This window comes from Callorhinus ursinus, unplaced genomic scaffold (assembly GCF_003265705.2).
Source record: "Callorhinus ursinus isolate GAN/ISIS: 27379988/994484 unplaced genomic scaffold, GSC_fseal_2.0 scaffold17, whole genome shotgun sequence".
Taxonomy (NCBI): Eukaryota; Metazoa; Chordata; class Mammalia; order Carnivora; family Otariidae; genus Callorhinus; species Callorhinus ursinus.
Window position 1 is genome coordinate 15,623,285 of NW_027397079.1, and position 18,372 is coordinate 15,641,656.

The 18,372-nt window shown below is 48.5% G+C and overlaps 1 protein-coding gene across 4 annotated transcripts in view; it reads right to left on the reverse strand.

Annotated features, from left to right (window-relative positions):
- Positions 1–1,334: 1,334 nt before the first annotated feature.
- The window catches only part of IRF2 (interferon regulatory factor 2), an 80,927-nt gene continuing 63,889 nt past the window's right edge, over positions 1,335–18,372 (reverse strand). For 3 of the 4 annotated variants that reach the window (XM_025886035.2, XM_025886036.1, XM_025886037.2), the window contains exons 7-9: positions 11,243–11,407; positions 4,013–4,059; positions 1,335–2,696 (exon numbers count right to left, since the gene is read on the reverse strand). In XM_025886035.2, the coding sequence (XP_025741820.1) occupies positions 2,388–2,696; positions 4,013–4,059; positions 11,243–11,407 (521 nt within the window). In that variant the 3' untranslated portion in view covers positions 1,335–2,387. The remainder of the gene's footprint in view (positions 2,697–4,012; positions 4,060–11,242; positions 11,408–18,372) is intronic. The other variant, XM_025886034.2, reaches the window with a different exon arrangement.

Here is an 18,372-nt window from a genome sequence, read left to right on the forward strand (position 1 = left end):
GACCTGCCGAGCTGCGCAAAGGGGCAGGATGCGAGCTGACTCCTCCACTTTTGGAAGAGAGATGGGGAACCGGGACAGAAGCCACCCTTAACCCTCTGACTGCCGGGCCGCGCGACTTAGGGCCACTTTCTGTCATTATTTTTTCAATTTATTTAAAAACAGGATGATTAAATAGAAGAACTTAGAAGTCACAACAAACTGGACTCATTTATTTAGGACTCGGGAGAAGAGTAGGTCTTCACTGAAGAGCATAGTGCTTAGGAGGAGGGAGCCTCTCCTTCCTCTTTAGGACTTCTTTCACTAAGAAGGTGAGGCTTTCCAATGAAATTGAGTAAACACACAGTCAACAAAGTGCTCCGCACAGAAGAAGTCAACCATCAAGATGTGGCATTTCAACCCAACCCATCAACGAGTAAAATGCTTCAGTTAATTTCTGTTCTGAGCTGGATAATTTTATGACCACTAATTATGTCTGCAGCCACACATGGAGAAAAGCATAAAAATAGCTCTCTGTCCTTTCATTGAAGGAACCTTTTCAAATATTAACTTAGCAATCTCCTCCTCAACACCCAGGGGTAGTAGATAGGCAGGTAAGTCTTCGTTTTCTGACTTTATAGATATCATGGATGCATGAGAGGTTAGTGCAGTGGCTTTTCCAAGGTCAGGGGCACACCTTGAAATGACAAATGGGTGAAGGAGTCTGGAGTTCTGTCATGCAAAAGGACATGCCCTAAGTACTGAAGACAGCTTCTCTAAGGCCCCAGGTCCTGGATAGAAGACTGAGGTAGACCAGGAGCCCAACATGCATTTCCTAGTACTGAAAACATCTTGCCCACGGGCCCGGTATGTGACATAAATACAAAATTTTAGTCATATGTATAGGCCTATGGATGAGAACAGGAAAAGCACAGAGGTGGGTGGAATGTGCTCACAGTAGAGAAGGAGATAGTGGGGTGGCTTTGGACTCCCTCCGCTGTCACACCAGACTTGGCCTTCACTTGTGCCCTTGATTCTTACTACCCATGTGACCTTGAGTAAAGGCATTTTCATTTGAAGGCTCCATTTCTTCCATGTGAAATGGAGCTAAGTCCCTATCCAGGGCACAACCTTGACGAGTGAAGAAGGTAGCTCATTTACATGCGCAGCTGAGCACCTGGCTCGGGGTGAGCACTCGAAAGCGGAGGCCATTCAATCTTCAGAGTAAGACACCTCCAGGGTTTCTTGTGGTTGAAATGGGATAAAGTTTTGATCCCCAAGAAGCAATGATACTTTGCCGCCCCTGTCCCATGGTGGTACTCTCAAGTAGACACAGACAAAGTCAGGCATGATGCCCATTAAAAATTTAACTATATATCATATTCATTTATTATCAATCCACAGGATAATTTGATTGCTACATGAGCTCATAAAAGCTTTTTCACCTTTACAAAATTAAAAAAAATGTGCCACAAGGATGTAATAACAACTGCTGATAAACAAGAAAAGGAATCTTAAAATTATAAATTTGCTGTAGAAAAGATAAAAAACAATTATATTTTCTTTAGAATTTTACCTTGAATAAAATATTCCCCTGTATAAAAAATAAAAAAGCTTGCTCTGGTTAGAATTAGAATATTTTTGTCTTCAAATCTGGGAATTTGCATAATATCTCCATGATAGTTTTCCTTTGTACCGCGTGGCATTCAAGCACAGCAGATTAGATTTTCTTTTTCTTTCTTTCTTTCTTTTTTTTTTTAAAGCAGTCTTAAAAATGGGACATCTGTGGAGAAGTTCATTTTCTTCTTCTCCTCAGGGATGTGGAACACAGCCTTTGCGGGGAGGAAAAGGAGGAAAGGAACTGGGTGGGATGGGCCGGGAAGCGGGACAAAGGGCCGCGAAGGGGTTGGTGGGGGGCGCTGAATGTGCTGAGAAATAGAGCAAGATCACAAGAAGAAGGTCTATCTGTAAGTGCTTTAAGATAAGGTGCAGAAGCAGACTGCAACGTCGCTAGTACTGCCCTATGTACATATTCACAAGAATAAAAAATTCCAGCTAGTTCACATTTTCTCATCCGTTCTGAGGCATCCACTCCACCATGCTGGCCTTGACCACAGGCAATGCAGCACCTCGCTGCCCGTGTGAGTGTTGGTCCTATGACGTCCTTGAACTTGAGGGAGCAGCCCCGGGAGATCCAGCAGGCTCTAGAGACACGCGTCTACCAATGGGCTGGAGTCCTGAGTTAAAAAGAAGCTCCAGTACTGGAGTTGGACACAGCAATCAATGTTCTATTGTCAAGGTTTTTTCCCTTAGATTTGTCTAAAACAGGTGTCAGAGAGAAAAAATAAAATACAAACAAACAACAAAACAAAGCCAAGAAATCCCAACAACCACCAGGGGAAGTCGAAGGCTTAACAGCTCTTGACACGGGCCTGGGTGATATCTGATGTTTTTTTGATGACGCTGGCCCGAGTCTCCCGGTCCGGCCGACTGCTGCCGGGCGCTGGGGTCACGGAGGGAGGGAGGGGCAGGTCTGGTAAAGTGGGCCATGAGCTGTTGTAAGGCACCGGACAGCTCTCCTCTTTGATGGTGACCTGGAGGTCAGGTTTGTTGGAAGTAACGAAGGTCGCCATGCTGGGCAGCAGGTAGGTGCTTCGTGTCCCCATGTTGCTGAGGTACTGTTTGCCTTCAATATTCCTCTTCCGCCAGTGTGGTCGTCCCTTTCAAACAAAAGAATCAAGATATATATTTTTTTTTCTTTGCCTTCGATCGAATGGCTTAAAAAAAAAAAAAAAAGATGCCCCCCACCCCCCAACTCCATTCCCACACGTTGGTGTGTTCACTGAGTTTCTGAAGAGGCGTGGAATGAACAGAAGCTTAGCGACTCGACATCCCTCAACTGAGATCCACACCCAGCTGTTCACATCCCAAGCAACGGTTTCTCTTCCCTTTTCATCAATTCCCATTTGCTACCTCCCAGAAAAATAGCCAAAACTGTTCTAGGAAGGCAGGAAAATAAAGCAGCAACTTGGTTTCTGGATCCCCTCTCCTCTGGCCCCCCAGCCTGATCATAAGGTAGGCTTTAGGTCATCACGGCTGGTGTGTCAGAGAGTCTTGCTTCCTCACTCACGGCCCAACCCAGCCTTTTGAGTCAATCTGTGCTTTCAGAGAAAGGGAAGTGAGGAACCCAGAAGGTGAGCGCCCTTCCACTGCTTTCAAACAGGTACAGCTTAGCGCTCCAGCGTGCCAAGCAAATAGGGGGTCTCGGGGGGGGGGGGGGGCTTCAAAGAAGGCAATGGAATTTCTGACCTTGAAGAAACAGGGTTGGAATGTCTGTGAGCATCTACACTTCCTGTCTTTTCAGAGTTCCTGGACTCCACTTGAAGTGTTTAGTATACTGGGAAATCACGAACTGAAACAACCATTAGTCAGTCAGTCAGTCAGTCGCTCTCTTTCTCTCTCAAACAGACACAAAGCCGGAGGTTACAGCCATTTCCTGCCATTGTGGGAGCCCAGCCTGGAGCGGACTGAACACACACCTAGCCCCCGGGCACGGACCACAGAGGGAGGGGACTCCAGGTAACCGTGGAGATTCTTTGGCTTAGCACTTTCTGCCGGTGACTTCCGGTCACCGCTTTTGGCCACTTGGCCCTTCTGTTTCTGCTGGTGAATTAGGACGTGCGTAGTGGTGAGAATATCAACAATTTCTGGCCGCCACCTCAGTCGCCAGTTCCTGCCGTCAGAGCCTCTTTTTCTAACGGGAACACCTTACTCTCTTTCCTCCCATTCAGCTCCCAAAGCTTAAATCTATACTTCAAAATCCAAAAGTACGGCAAATTTTCATGTTATGTATATTGGATCACACACACACACCCACACACACACACACACACACACACACCCCCACACACACAATCCTCCAGCAGAACTCCTGATCACACTTGGAGAAACGTAACTAGCAGCAAGGAACCCGAAGGGTTGGTGGGGAACACTCCCACAGCGTCTGTTGGAGCCGAGTGGCGGCCGCCATGCTTACCTCGACGCTCTCTTCATCACTGGGCACACTATCGGTAGTTTCGCTTTCTGTTCACAGAGAGAAAAACACAGGGCTATCATTCCTGCCGCTCAAACTGTGGTGAGGCTCAGGCAGTGTTTAAAAAATATATCAGCACTTCTTTTTTTCAAAGGAGAAATGGGTCAGTGAACTCATGATCGTCACCCTCTTTGTGAGGCTCAATAAACACTTGTACTTGGGAGATGCTCGAGTGGATTTTATTTCTCTGATTTTGGCCCTTCGTCCAAGAGTCGCGGGGTAGCTCCCTCTCCAAGGGCCAGGCTGTGTCTTCTCATGGCCACTGCCTCCCAGGATTGGGGTGTTGGCCCCACGGTGCCAATCTGCTCTCTGCTCCCCGGGACCTCTGCTCGCTCCTGTGCCCACGTCACCCCCTTTCCTCAGGGCTGCTCTATCCACACACCCCACTCGTGCTTTCTTCCAATCCCTGTCGATGAGTTCACTTCAGTCCCCACTCAGAGCCTTCCTGGATCACTCCCACTTACTCGGATCCCTCCTTTACCTTATATCCCTTTCATACTTATATCTTGGGTTTATAAAGTTGCATCTTCCACGCGGGTTACTGCAGTGGACAGATTCTAGGGTGGCTCCCATGATCCTCATCTCCTGGTGTTTGCTTGCTGGTTGGGACTCCCTCCTCTGCAATGTAGCTGGGACCTGCGACTTGGCTTGAAGCAACAGAACACCGTGAGCGGTGGGATGTATGCGACTATGTCAGGTAAGACCGAATCCTGTCTCGTGAGGAGACCTTCTCCCTTGCTGGCTTTGAGGAAACAAGGAGCCATGTTGGGAAGATTTGCGTGACAAAAAAACTAAGAGCTGCTTCCGGCCAACAGCCAGCAAGAAACCGAGGCTCTCAGTCTGACAACCCGCAAATAACTACATTCCACCCCAAATCCTGTGAGCTTAGACGTGGACGTCCTCCCCGACATCCCACCCTCAGACAAGCTAGCAGCCCCGGACCATAGCTTGACCACAGGTCTGTGAAGGCAATATGCTGAGCAGAGAACGCAGCTAAGCCATGCCTGCACTCCTGACCCTCAGAAACTTGGGGGGGGGGGGGCAGGGAGGTAACAAACATGTGTTGTCTTAAACTACTAAGGTTTGTGGTTATGTTGTGATGCAGCAATAGACAACTAATTCGCTTACCATCCTGACTCAGTCTGCCAGCTTCGAGACACAGAGCAGGTTCCCTAACTTCAGAGTGTAGTTTCCTCATCTGTAAGACGGGAGTATTGACATCTTCCCAAGAGGATTAAGTGATGAATCAGTGAGAGGATGTGTGGGAAAAGGCCTAGCACAGGGCCTGGCCCACCGTGTACACTCAATAAATGACAGCACACCTTTGTCCTGAGCTCATCGGCCTTGCTCAACAGTGGATTTGCACAACAGGCTAGATTAGCAGAGTCTAAGTCAATAGCTAGCGATCACACATCACCTGTACGTATAATACAAGATTTTTTTTAATTAAAAAATTTAATTTTTAAGTTAAATTTTTTAAGTGAAATATTTTTCATCTTTTTTAAATAAAAGATTGATGGTGTGCAGCTCTTCAGTGTCCATAGCTGAAAACACAGAGGGTAGAGAAATACACTGAGCCTTAGAGAGCCCCGAGTCCGGGTCCTTCCTCTGCAGCCAAGGCCTAGCGAGCACATCGTGGGGAATGTTTATAGAGAGCCGGCAACTGGGCACGCAGGCCTTGTTTAGCCCCCGCAGAAATCTTCGGTGGGAAGCAACTCCTATCGCCCCCTTTATGCAGAAGAGCTCAGGTGCTCTGGCACCTTCTACCTCTTTCCGCCCCAAACCTCCGGAGCAGCTGACCTCCAGGCTCACATCTGGCTGGTGGCACAGGTGGGACCCAAGGCCTCCAGCCCAGACGGAGCCCTTTCGACCATGCAGAGCCCGGGCCCCCAGAGCAGAATCTCTATGACTTAAAGAACAAATGGATAAACTGAGCCACAGGTTCATCCCTCCAACGACGAAAGCGAGAATGCTGACCACCCTGGGCCCGCCCTGGAGCCTTGCTCCAGTGATGTCTCCCCCGCACCCACCCCAGGGCTTCCCCGGGAGCAACCAGAGCATGGGCTGGGCCTCTCCTCTCCTCAGACGGAGCAGACTTCCCCAGAGCATCCCCAGCGGTGAGCAACGGCCGTCCAGAGAAGGCTTCGCCTGGGCTGACGACGACCCTAGCTCTCGAGGCCCACGGGCCACAGCCGCCACAAGCAAAACAAGTTAAAAAGCCTGCTCGCAGAACCCTCGTGCTGGCGCGGTATCCCAGGGAGGCAGGGATCGGTATGGCCCCTCCCAAGAAGAATGAGGAACAGAGATGTTGAGAAACCTTCCAAAGCTGTGGCCTGAGTCAGCACAGAGGAGAGAAAACACAACTGCACGTCTGACTCCGGGCTCCGAGCGCTGAGCACAACAGCTCTGCTTCCCCGCAGGGAGAGCTCCTGCAGCTCGGGCTGAAATTTCAAGATCCCCTTTCCATTTTTATGCTTAGCTTTCTCTCTGTGCTCTGAAGCCAGGGTTCCTCTTCCTCTCATATGCGTCTAGACCCTCTTTGCTCCTAATTACCTTCCATCAATACCATCATCTTCTGTTCCTTTTCCTCTTCAAACAGAAACAAACACACGCCAGAGGCATGTGGGGCAGGGCGGGGGAGGGGGCAGCTGGAAATCCATGGAAATGAGCAGTTAACACCAGGGTTCTGGGATCCTGCCCCAGCCCCAGCTGCGGGAGGGGGTGGAAGGCAGACCCTGGGCAGACTCCTTGGTAAGCCCTTGCAGAGACCGTGAACATGACCGGAATGTTCACTGCCCTTGAGGACCCAGTTTTTTTTGTTTTGTTTTTTTTAAAGATTTTATTTATTTATTTGACAGAGAGAGAGAGAGAGACAGCGAGAGAGGGAACACAAGCAGGGGGAGTGGGAGAGGGAGAAGCAGGCTTCCCGTGGAGCAGGGAGCCCGATGCGGGGCTCGATCCCAGGACCCTGGGATCATGACCTGAGCCCAAGGCAGGCGCTTAACGACTGAGCCACCCAGGCATCCCGAGGACTCAGTTTTTCAAAGCTTCAGGGAACCAGTCTGAGACAAGAGAAGACATACATGTTTTGAACTGACATTTTCAGCTAACGCAGATGTTCGTCGAGAGAGGGGCTTCTAAATTAAGATCACCTGCTTCTGGAGTCACTCTAAAGGCTCTCCATATTAGCAAGCTGAGATTTCTAGTTTTTATTGCTTAAAAGAATGGCCCTGAGTGCCTTTCACCTAGGAGCACAAGATGCCTCAAGCTCCGGCCGGAGGACCCGAGACCCTTCTCTCTGGAATAAGCTTGGCTCTCTCGGCTACCCCGACATCACTGGTTTGTTGGGTGCACACAGGCCCTTCTTCCTCTGTTTCCTTGGCTTTCCTTCACTGTTGCCATTCTCAAGATCCCTTTCTATGATCACAAATGAGTTCACGGCACCTGCTGCATCCAGATGAAGGCCACTGCTGAGTATCAGCCTGCACTCTTATTCCATTTTCCCTTTTGAAGAATTTAGATTTGTTTTTTTATTGGTGGTGAATACAATGGAATAAAAAAATGCCGGAGTTGCTTCACTAGTGTGGCGTGACTAAGTGGGAAGTATCTGCAGGGCATTACAGGTACACGAGTAGCTCATTTCAACACTGTGGTCCCAGTTTCCCTGAAAGTGACTGGCGGGAGAAATGGGGATCAACCCTGGGACGGGCTGATCTCACAGACTCTTCTTCTAGAGAAGGCACTAGTCTTAGCTTCACACGCCACTTCGGCCCCGTTTTTACTGTCCAACCACCTCAGGAACATTCTGGGGAGGGAGACAGGAGGCTTAATGTGAAAGTCTTTTTTTTTTTTTTTTTTTGCATTCTGACATCCTGGTACGTTTTCTGGAAGGCTCTTGTTCAACAAGTTTTACTCATAAGATGGACAAAGATTTCCTTCCCTCGATCCTTTCCTCAACTCACTAGAAAGCTCAATCAAAAGGTTCAAATCAGAGTCTTCTTCATTTCAAAGCACCGTCACCTTCGCCCCACCCAACAAAATGCAAGCCTGCTATGGTTTCCATGAGGACCCAAAGTCTTTATGGCCAGGTGCTAGTCAGATGCTGACAACCTCCATTCTCTCAGTTACAACCAATTAATCCTTCCTATTACACTCTTCTCCATCCTGTTGTCCAGTCCTCCACAAAAATCCTACTATGGCTTTCTTTTACTAAACCCTCAATAACCTAATAAAATCTTGGTGCCATACATACATCAGGCAAGAGGCCACCGTACAGAAGACCTTTAAATACAAAGTGACTGTCCTCTGGAGTTTCCCAAGGTTGGGCTCTGGGATATCGCTCTGCATGATGGAAGTTCTAAGAATCCAACAAGAAATTTATATTGTCTTAAAACATCCCCTGCAAGTACATCCACTCAGGGAAACCTCCTCCTTTCTCGCTTGCCACAAAATTTAGACCATAGAGAAGATGGGACTTGCAAAACGGACTGTGGTTATACTTCAGTGATCAGTCAGGGTAAAAAAAAAAAAAAAAAAAAATCACAAACAACAACCTCCAAATACCAGTTTCCTAAGCAAGTGAATGAAATGGTGAGAGGAAGTTGAAATTCAGTTGAATTTCAGTCCAAACAAAGGAACCTGGTCACCAAAACAAAAAAAAAAAAAACAAAACACCAACCCAGACAAGCAGCCTATCCTATTGGGGAACATAAAGTAGGAAGGGTGAATGAACTCAAAAGCTGCCTTTCCCAGCAGAATGCTATAAAAATTCCTTGACTGAAAGACCTCAACCAGCCACGGTCCCTAACAGGTAAATTTCGGGTCTGTAAGCTCTGGAAAATTGGCAGTGATGAAACATCTTGGCTCCAGCCAACGAGCCTCACTCCAAAAGGTTCTGGAGAATTCAGACAATGAAAACAAGGGACAGAACCAAAGGCCAGACTGAAGAGCCAGCCTCCAACCACACTCCCTCTGCCCGTCAGCCTGGCACTGCGATCCTTCTTTGCAAACCGATGCAAATGTCCTGAAAAGGGTAATGAAATTTTCATCTCTCTCTGCACGGATCAGCTGTTCTTGGGATCCTTCTGCCGAGGCAAGGTGCCACTGAGGGCGGAAAAGCAAGACGACATCTTTGTGGAAGCCTCGAGAAGGCTTCAGGAAGGCTTCAACAGATAAACAGAAAAGTTTATTCTGAGGCTCCAACCCTTAAAAAAATTAAAACAGCACATGCAACAGCATGATGTAGAAGAAAGTCACACGTTTTCAGCCATAGCTGTGTAAATATATGCAAAGTAGCCTAGTGTTATCTCAACTGTAAAATTAAGGCATAAACACGCTGCTCTGCCTCCTTTGGTGGGTCCTGGAGGTCAGGAATGTGGGTGCGTTCTGCACCCCAGAGCCCTGTGCACGTGTCCAGGGCAGCGTTACCGGGGAAGGGTTGAGCCCCGGCTGCTGGAACCAGCGACATGTAGGCGGAACCACTGTTCTTCCGCCGACACACTGCCTTACCCACACTGGCCTTGGGTTCCTAATTTTTCAAGAGGGAATAACGATGATACCCAGGCTGACAGGGTGATTCTCCTGATGATGAAGCAAGTCAGCTGCTTCCAAGCATGGAGCACAGTTCCCAGGGCACCACAAACATGCAGCAAATAATCATCATCATCAATGGGGCCTGGCAAAGACCACCAAGGATCTCACACGGGTAGGGGCTCAATGCGTGATGACAAAACAACCCATGAGCAGCTTAGCCTCTCTGACTGATTACAAGCTTCTTGTAGCCAAGGTTCTCTCTCCCTTTCCTTCTACGTTCCTGGCATAGAAGGAAGTCAGGATCTCGAGGACCCTAGGTGAAATCAGCCCATCACAAAGGTGGTATGATTCCACTCCCGTGAGTTACCCAGAGCGGCCAAATTCATGGAGGCAGAAAGAGCAGGGCGGTTGCCGGGGGCTGGGGGGCGGCGGGGGAGGGGAACTGGTGTTTCTCGGGGACAGAGTTTTACTTTTGCAAGATGAGAAAGTTCTGGAGCTGGATGGTGGTGACGGTTGCATAACAAGGCGAATGCACTCACTGCCGCCAAAATGTGCACTTAAAAACAGCAAAAATGGCCAATTCTGGGCTATGTCCATTTCACCGCAATTTGAAAACATTAAGCTAAAAATACAGAAAGCTGGTGTTCAGAAAACAGAAGGTTAGGTCAGTGGCTGACAATTCACAAAGAACCTGTCCTTTGAATCAACCTAATTCTAATTCTGACTGTGTGCCAGCCACTGGAGCGGCCCCCTAACTGGAGGACACTGGGGGCACATCAAGGACCCTAGGGAGACCCCTGAACGGGCATTCGAGCTGACGGTAGCTCCTCGGGATACGGCCTCTGCTTTCTATTTTTAATGTCTGCAAGCAATAACATTGACTCGGAATTTATATTTCTAATTATAATCGAGTCCCCTGAAAATTAAGCAGAGATCATGGGAGAGCGTAAGACGACGTAACGGTGGTAGACAAGGGAGCCCCCACTTTGTGCTGTAAAGATGGAAGAACCACCCGAATCTGTTCTAATCCTAGGACTGTCTGGGTCAATTCCTGGGTCGTTACGTGGTCCTTCCCTGGGGAATCGTATCTGGGCTCAGGCACCTGGCCTGATTAGAAGCCCCCCTGAATTGAAAGAGACGGGGAAAATAAATGGAAACGAGTAAACATGGTGGGATGGAACGAGGCTCCGGGTCTCAAGGCTGAGTTCAAGTCCTGACCCAAACACTCACTGGCCACGTGACCTAGGACATCTGCCTTCACTTCCAAAAATTCCGAAGGAGCTGGAAGGAATGGTCTTCGAGGTTCCATCCAGCTTGGTCAAACTCAGATTCCACTGAAAACACCCTTCTGGATTTCTGATAACTTGTGCAAATAAAATAGACTTTGATGAACTACTTCTCCAAAGAAATATTGTTAGTCATGCACGAAAACGTTATGGGTGATCAAGTCAAGAAATGCTGTGGCCATGTCTTCTGAGAACACAAGTACCCAAGAAGATGTCCGTGGGGAAAATAAAGCAAGAATAATTCCTAGGACGGAGGAGAGGCTCTTTGCTGTGCAGTGAAGCGGGTGGCCCCACACTGAGGGATTACCCCCACCCATCCTTGCTCAGCTCCAAAGGTTCCCACCTACCCTCTTACCTGCATAGGAAGACACGGGGGAAATCTGCAGAGGGTAGAGCTCACTCATGCTGACCGGCTGTTCATCACTCTCGGTGGTCACCTCTACAACTTGGCAGATGTCCGGAGGGTTAGTGACAATCTCTTGATCCTCGACGTTGCTGTCCAGATGGGACTGTCCTACAACTTCAAAGACAAGACAGCCATCATGCACCGATGCCTGACTCACCGTTGTAGCATGCACTCTCAAGAAAGCCAACCTTTCCCAAAAGAGTTGAAGAGTCAGGCATCAGATTCTCAGTCATCACATGTCATCGGCCGTGAAACCGAAGAATGGCCTTAGCTTTGGGTCAATGTCTCCAGAGAAGCAGCTTTGCCAGGAACCTGGCTCCCCGAGGCTATTTCCAGCACGCTGGCCAATGGTGCTTACATGTGGCAACGTCCCAAACTCAGTCTAGTCATAGCCAAGCCTGCAGGACCCGAGGCTGCACCCAGAGCTAGCCCCAGGGCCACACAGACAGTGCTTCGCACTTGACCCATTTCTGCCCTCTGCTCTTGCGCCAAAGGAAGCTGCTGTACTGTTTTCCAGGTCCCGGGTCCAGAGAGACATAATCGAACCTTACTAAGGAGAAAGGACCACCAAAATCCATTCCACTGTATCATTTCCAGCTCCGGGGGCTCTGTTCATGCTCCCAGCCCTTTCCTACCCTCCAGGCAACGTGACCACGGGAGGAAATATCAGAACAACGGGACAGAATGCTTTCCCAAGCCTCACACAGATTTGCCACACCAGCTCCCAGGACACCGAGAAGATGAATTCCCACCACCCGGGTTCTGAATCCTGCCTCAACTTTTCATTAATTAAATTTTTTAGTTCAAATTCGTTGTAGCTTCACATACAGTTGGAAAAAATAATAGACACAGATCCTGGGTGCCCTTTACCCAGTTTCCCCCAATGGAAACATCGTGGAAAACTCTAGCACACTATCAGGATACTGACACTGCTAACATTCTGCACTCCTTGCTGTGATTTTCCCAGTCTCACTCGTACTCTTCTGTGTGTGTGTATATGTGTGTGCCATTAGTTTTATGCAATTGTATGTCATATCTCCTGTGTTTATCTCATGTGCTCACCATATGTCATCTCATGTGTTCACCAGTGCAGTCAAAATACAAAACAGGTCCCTCATCACAAGCATCTCCTATACCCACCTCCCGTTAGCCTCTCCTCCCCACCATCTCTAACCCCTGACATCTACTCATCTGTTCCCCAGTTCCGTAATTTTTGTCCTTTCAAGGATGTTTCATGAACGAGGTCACACAGTAACCTTGTGAGAGGAGCTTTTTCACTCAGCGTAATTACCCGGAGATTCATCCACGCTGCTTGTGTAATGTACATCCATACCCGGTTCCTTTCCACTGCTGAGTAATACTCCCTGGTATGGGTATACCACAGTCTGTTTAACTACGCATCCATTGAAGGACTTCTGGGTTGTTTCCGTTCTTTGGCTATTACAAACAAGGCTGCCAAGAACATTTGTGTACAGGGTTTGTATAAATGTAAGTTTCCATTTCCCTGGGATAAACGCCCAAGAGTGCAATTGCTGGACCACATGGTAACTTCATGTTCCATTTTACAAGAAACTGCCAAACTACTGCTTGGCATGGCTACACTGCTTCACGTTCCCAGCAATGTATGGATGACCTAATTCAGGCACATTCTCACCAGCTTTTGGTGTTGTCGCTATTTTCCTACTTCAGCCACTCAGAAAGGGGTGTACCGGTATCTCCTTGTAGTTTTAATCTGAATGCTCCTAACGCCCTCCCCTGCTTTTAAACAGAACTGACCTTATGCTTCTGTTGGCAATTGACTGAAAGAAGTATCCCTGAAAACTGGCATCGATAAACAAATGGAAACACCAAAGGAATAACAATGTTTTCCCAAGGGCCTCAAAATATTTTGCCACCATAATCAACGTTTTACTCATGCCTGTGCATGTTAGTTTAACACTGCCGCCCAGGACAATGACAGGCAAGCCGCCCTAATCCTTTTATCAATTAAGAAGCTCAGGCACAGAGAGGTAGATTAATTTCCCCAAAGTCACACAGTTCAGGTTCTGTGCAGGGCTCCCCGTCCCTCACGTTTTCTCGACCGTCAGTTTAGGCAAAAAGGCCATCGCGTTCCGATCTTCTTGAGAAGTTTGCCACCCTGGGCAAGTTCTTGTCTTAACTGCTCAGCATTTTAATTGCTCCAGTATTTTTGTTTACAAATGAGTTCCTGTTTTAATTACTTTTTGGAGAGAGACGAAATGACCAGCACGAGGTAGAGAAAACATGACCTGATTCTATTCAGAGAAGGCTTGAGAGGGGAGTGAGAATTCTGGAGTTCTGGAATGAAGAGAGGGAAGGCACCCAAGAGGCTGGGGGAAGGAGATGTGGGGATATGATAACCATCCAGAAAGCCACAGCATTCAGAGAGGAAGGGAAGCGGAATGTTGTTTAGGTTCTCCTGGAGGGGATAAAATTAAAGAAGAGGAAGGCAAGCTATATATGGCAGGCAGACTCCCAAATTCTTATTTTATCCTCTGGACTATCCTATTTGAGCATGAAGAGCATCAATTATGCCTTTCACCAGACACAGACGGAGCGCCGACACTGACCTCTCCCAAGTCTCCTCTGCCTCTTCTCTCACGGAAGATAAAATGGCAGGAAAACAAGATTTCCCAAATCCTAAAAGCAGCTGGCAGAGAGACACCAAACGGGGTGCGCGTGCACATGCACATGCGTGTGTCTGAGGAGGGGCTGGCTATAAGCGATACCCTGCCCACTAAGGCAGTTAAGGTCTTCTATAAATGCCGACTTAAATCGAAGCCACTCTAACTTCCAGTACTCCAAAGTTCAATTCTCTTTTGCCCTGTCGTTCCAAGTAGACAGCAAGTGAGCTGGGAGTACACCTGATGGCAGCAACTCAAATGTCTTCCTCTCCCAACAGCCCCTTGCTCTGACCAGGAATTCTCCCCCTCGCTGCTTTTCCCCCAAAATGCCCAGCTGAGTCGGTCATTCAACTCACGGAAGATTTACTGAGCACCTACTTTGTAAGAGACGTTGTTGTCAAGTACGAGGAGGGGGCAGAGCACGAACAATCCAGTCAAGGGCCCGGTTTGTGAGAACTCTGGGAGGACTCCGGGCCAGCACGGAATGCTCTAGAGGTTAAGTTTAGGACAGTTGTGAAAAGAAAAAGAAGGGAAGGGGGCCGGGGAGAGGCCATAGGAAAAGAGTTGAGAAAGTGGAGTAATTTTTTCCAGTCCGAGGAATCAAAGGCTTCATTGAGGCAGTTAACACATGGTTGGAAGGGGAGGGTGAGCAAGAGGCAGTATTCAGAATGCCTCCGTCTTTCTGAGCCTTCTCCCGGCCACCCCAGAACAGACGGTCCTCTCCTTCCAGAGCGCCTCTCCCTCACTGTCCCCACTGCTCGGCCAAAACTACAACGTGACACAACCCTGTCCCACTTCCTGACTTTCTGCCTCGTATCGCAGGTTCATTCTATGTATCTCCCTTTAACTTTTTTTTTTTTTAAAGATTTTTTATTTATTTGAGAGAGAGAGAGAATGAGAGATAGAGAGCACGAGAGGAAAGAGGGTCAGAGGGAGAAGCAGACACCCCCGCTGAGCAGGGAGCCCGACGCGGGACTCGATCCCGGGACTCCAGGATCATGACCCGAGCCGAAGGCAGTCGCTCAACCGACTGAGCCACCCAGGCGCCCCTCTCCCTTTAACTTTTTATTTGCGTGCCTCCTCTCCCAACCACGTGGTGGCTCCTGAGAAGAGTTGGGAACTGGGATTAGAACCTCCTGTACCAAATCCCAGCACAGGCTCATGGCTTACGCCCGCGGGCAGCTCCATGAAGCTCTGCTAAACAAACCGACGAGTGGACAGACCGAGGCCCACCGACCAGAGCCAGAGTCCCGCAGGAGATCACAACCACTTGGAAACACCGCGTGTGACAGTGAATGCTTCCTAGCAAATCTCAAGACTTCTGGCAAGGGGGCTTTTCAGAACCTAGATGAAGTGATGGAGACAGAGGGGGCCGTAGTTGCCCGAAGCTGGGGGCAAGGGGAGGAAATGTTTGGGGTTGATAAAATGTCCTGGGTCTTGAATATAGTGGTGGTTGCACACGCTTCTGTCAAAACTCACAGCACTGTACACAAAAAGGGGTTCATTTTAGGGCGCCTGGGTGGCTCAGTTGGTTAAGCGACTGCCTTCGGCTCAGGTCATGATCCTGGAGTCCCGGGATCGAGTCCCACATCAGGGTCCCTGCTCAGCGAGGAGCCTGCTTCTCCCTCTGACCCTCCCCCCTCACATGTACTCTCTCTCTCTCATTCTCACTCTCTCAAATAAATAAATAAATCTTTTTAAAAAAGGGGGTTCATTTTATGCTATTTCACTTAACATCTGAACAACACCGGGGGCCCAACTCACAAGCTGCAAGCCCAAAGGAGAAGGAAGGAATGCCCAACGTCTGGGATGTTTTCTCTGCATGTGCTTTAAGGCACTAGCCCTAATCAATTGACCGATCTCTCTCTCACTCAGGAGTTCCCTGAACCACCAGCCTTTGTCCCAAGTGACGACATGGACAGTAACACTGACTCCTGACAGTCAAAAAGACACTCACATAGCAAACTGCTAGCAATCTGCTACAACGAATCAAGTCAGAAGTGATACCATGCAGGGCGCCCGGGTGGCTCAGTTGGTTAAGCGTCTGCCTTCAGCTCAGGTCATGATCCCGGGGTCCTGGGATCGAGTCCCACATCGGGCTCCCTGCTCAGCGGGGAGGCTGCTTCTCCCTCTGCCTCTGCCTGCCGCCCCCCTGCTTGTGCTCTCTTTCTCTCTCCCTCCTTCTCAAATAAATAAATCAACTCTTTAAAAAAAAAAAACTGCCACCGCGTGGGGCACCCGAGTACCCTGACATAAATAATAGTAACAAAAACAAACACTTCCTGAGCACTTACCTTTGCCTTTCCCACTCAGCCCTGACCTCCCACCTGGAAGACTCCATGACCCCATGAGGAAGGTATAATTATCGTCCCCATTCTAGACATGAGGAAAGGCATCGTGGAGAGTTAAATATTAATTCAAGGTCAGACGGCCAGTAAGTGGCAGAACCAGGAGTCAAATTCCACTCTCTCTGACCCCGAGGCTCAACTCAAATACTCTGCAGGGCGGTCTCCCCAACCGAAAGAGCTCATCAAGTTCCCACCGGGCTGCTCCTGGCTTTCTAAGCCCATCTGAGGATAAAAACTTAGGAATCTCACCTTACTGAGACTCTGGGCTCATAACCAGTAGTGAAATTGCTTTTCAGCAGCTCTATACTTGGGTGCCAAGGAAATTCTCCAATGGTTAGAGGGGCTAGGAATCCACTAAGCTTCTCCAGCACATCAGGTCAGCCCATCAGGAAAAAAGTCACCCACAGGAATGTAATTTTATCTGGACCTAGTTGCTAAGAATTGCAACAATATTATTCATGGCCGCTTACTGATGAACCAGTTTGGGTCCTTAAAAGGTCATTCTAACTTTATTAACAATTGCTGATTTAATGTAGGCCTCCACCTGAGAAAGCAGTTGCCCCCATGCTTCCCAGAAACCTCTTAAGAGCAGAGACTATTAGAACTGAAAACAAGGGGCTCTGGAAGGGGAGTGGGGTGGTCCTACCACTTTATAGCTAAAGGATGCTGGAAACCCAGAGAGGCCAGATAGACTGCCAAGGTCACCCCGGTGGCTGTAGGGTTGAGCATAAAGCTTATCAGCGGGCATAGAAAATCAGGCTATCCACGGTACTAAGGAGAGAAGTTTCTTCTTGATCCTATCCAAAAGTTCGAGAATTGAAATTGTTAATATTAGCGCTGATGGAGGCTACCTTCCTTACTCAAATACATTTTAATATGATTTTGATAATATCATAATCATATTACTTTACCACCCTCTAACTACACAGTGATTTTTCCATTATGCTCATTTTGTGCTCCCAACAACCCTGGGAGGTAGACAGGATCAGAATTATTATTATTTCCATTTTATATTTCAGGAAATCGAGTCTCAGAGAGGCTAGGGAGTTTGCCCAAGGTCATGTGGTAAGCAAAAAAGCTGCAGAAGTAGGTCTAGAACCTACGTCTTTTAACTTCTAATCTGTGTGCTTTTTATTTATTTATTTTTAAATAAAATGCAGCCATGATTTGGGAGAGATGCCCAAGAGCAATGGTGGGAAAGACGGCGAAAGACGGTCACTGTGGGGTTAATGATTTCAGAGAATGGACTTGTGTCCTTGCACGGGCCAGATCGCCCCAGCTGCAGCCTGTGCCTACCTCGACAGGCTGCTGTATGTCAGGGCAAAGCAAGAGTGTGACTGGGGCAGTATATACTCTTCACTCCCACGAGAAAACAGTGCCACGTGCCACCGTAATGGGGAGCAAATTATCTGTCCCAATAAAATCTCAGTCCAGTTAATCAGTACATCTCAAGGGTTGATGGTCTGGGAGCAGAGATGTGGGTGAGACTTCTTGGGGTGGCAGCTTACACTTCCCAGCAGAGCTACCAAATGTCCATGTCCTCCTGTGCTGTGTGGATGAGCCCTCACGGCCGCTCCGCAAGGGCAACACGCACAGCCCACCTCGCTTTCTGGAAGGATAGGCCCATGGAAGTCAAAATGTTCAGAATAATTCAAGTTCAAAAACAAATATAAAAGAGGTCGGCAGGGACCAGGTAGCAGGACTCTGGGGGACACAAGAGAGACTCAGGTCTTCGATCTAGGGGCAATGTGACATGATGGTGAGACTGGCATTTAAAAAAAAATCCTGGGGGCGCCTGGGTGGCTCAGTTGGTTAAGCGACTGCCTTCGGCTCAGGTCATGATCCTGGAGTCCCGGGATCGAGTCCCGCATCGGGCTCCCTGCTCGGCGGGGAGTCTGCTTCTCCCTCTGACCCTCCCCCCATCTCATGTGCTTTCTCTCTCATTCTCTCTGTCTCTCAAATAAATAAATAAAATCTTAAAAAAAAAAAAAAATCCTGGGGTGCCTGGGTGGCTCAGTTGGTTAAGTGTCTATCTCTGGCTCAGCTTGTGATCTCAGAGTCCTGGGATCAAGCCCCGCATTGGGCTCCC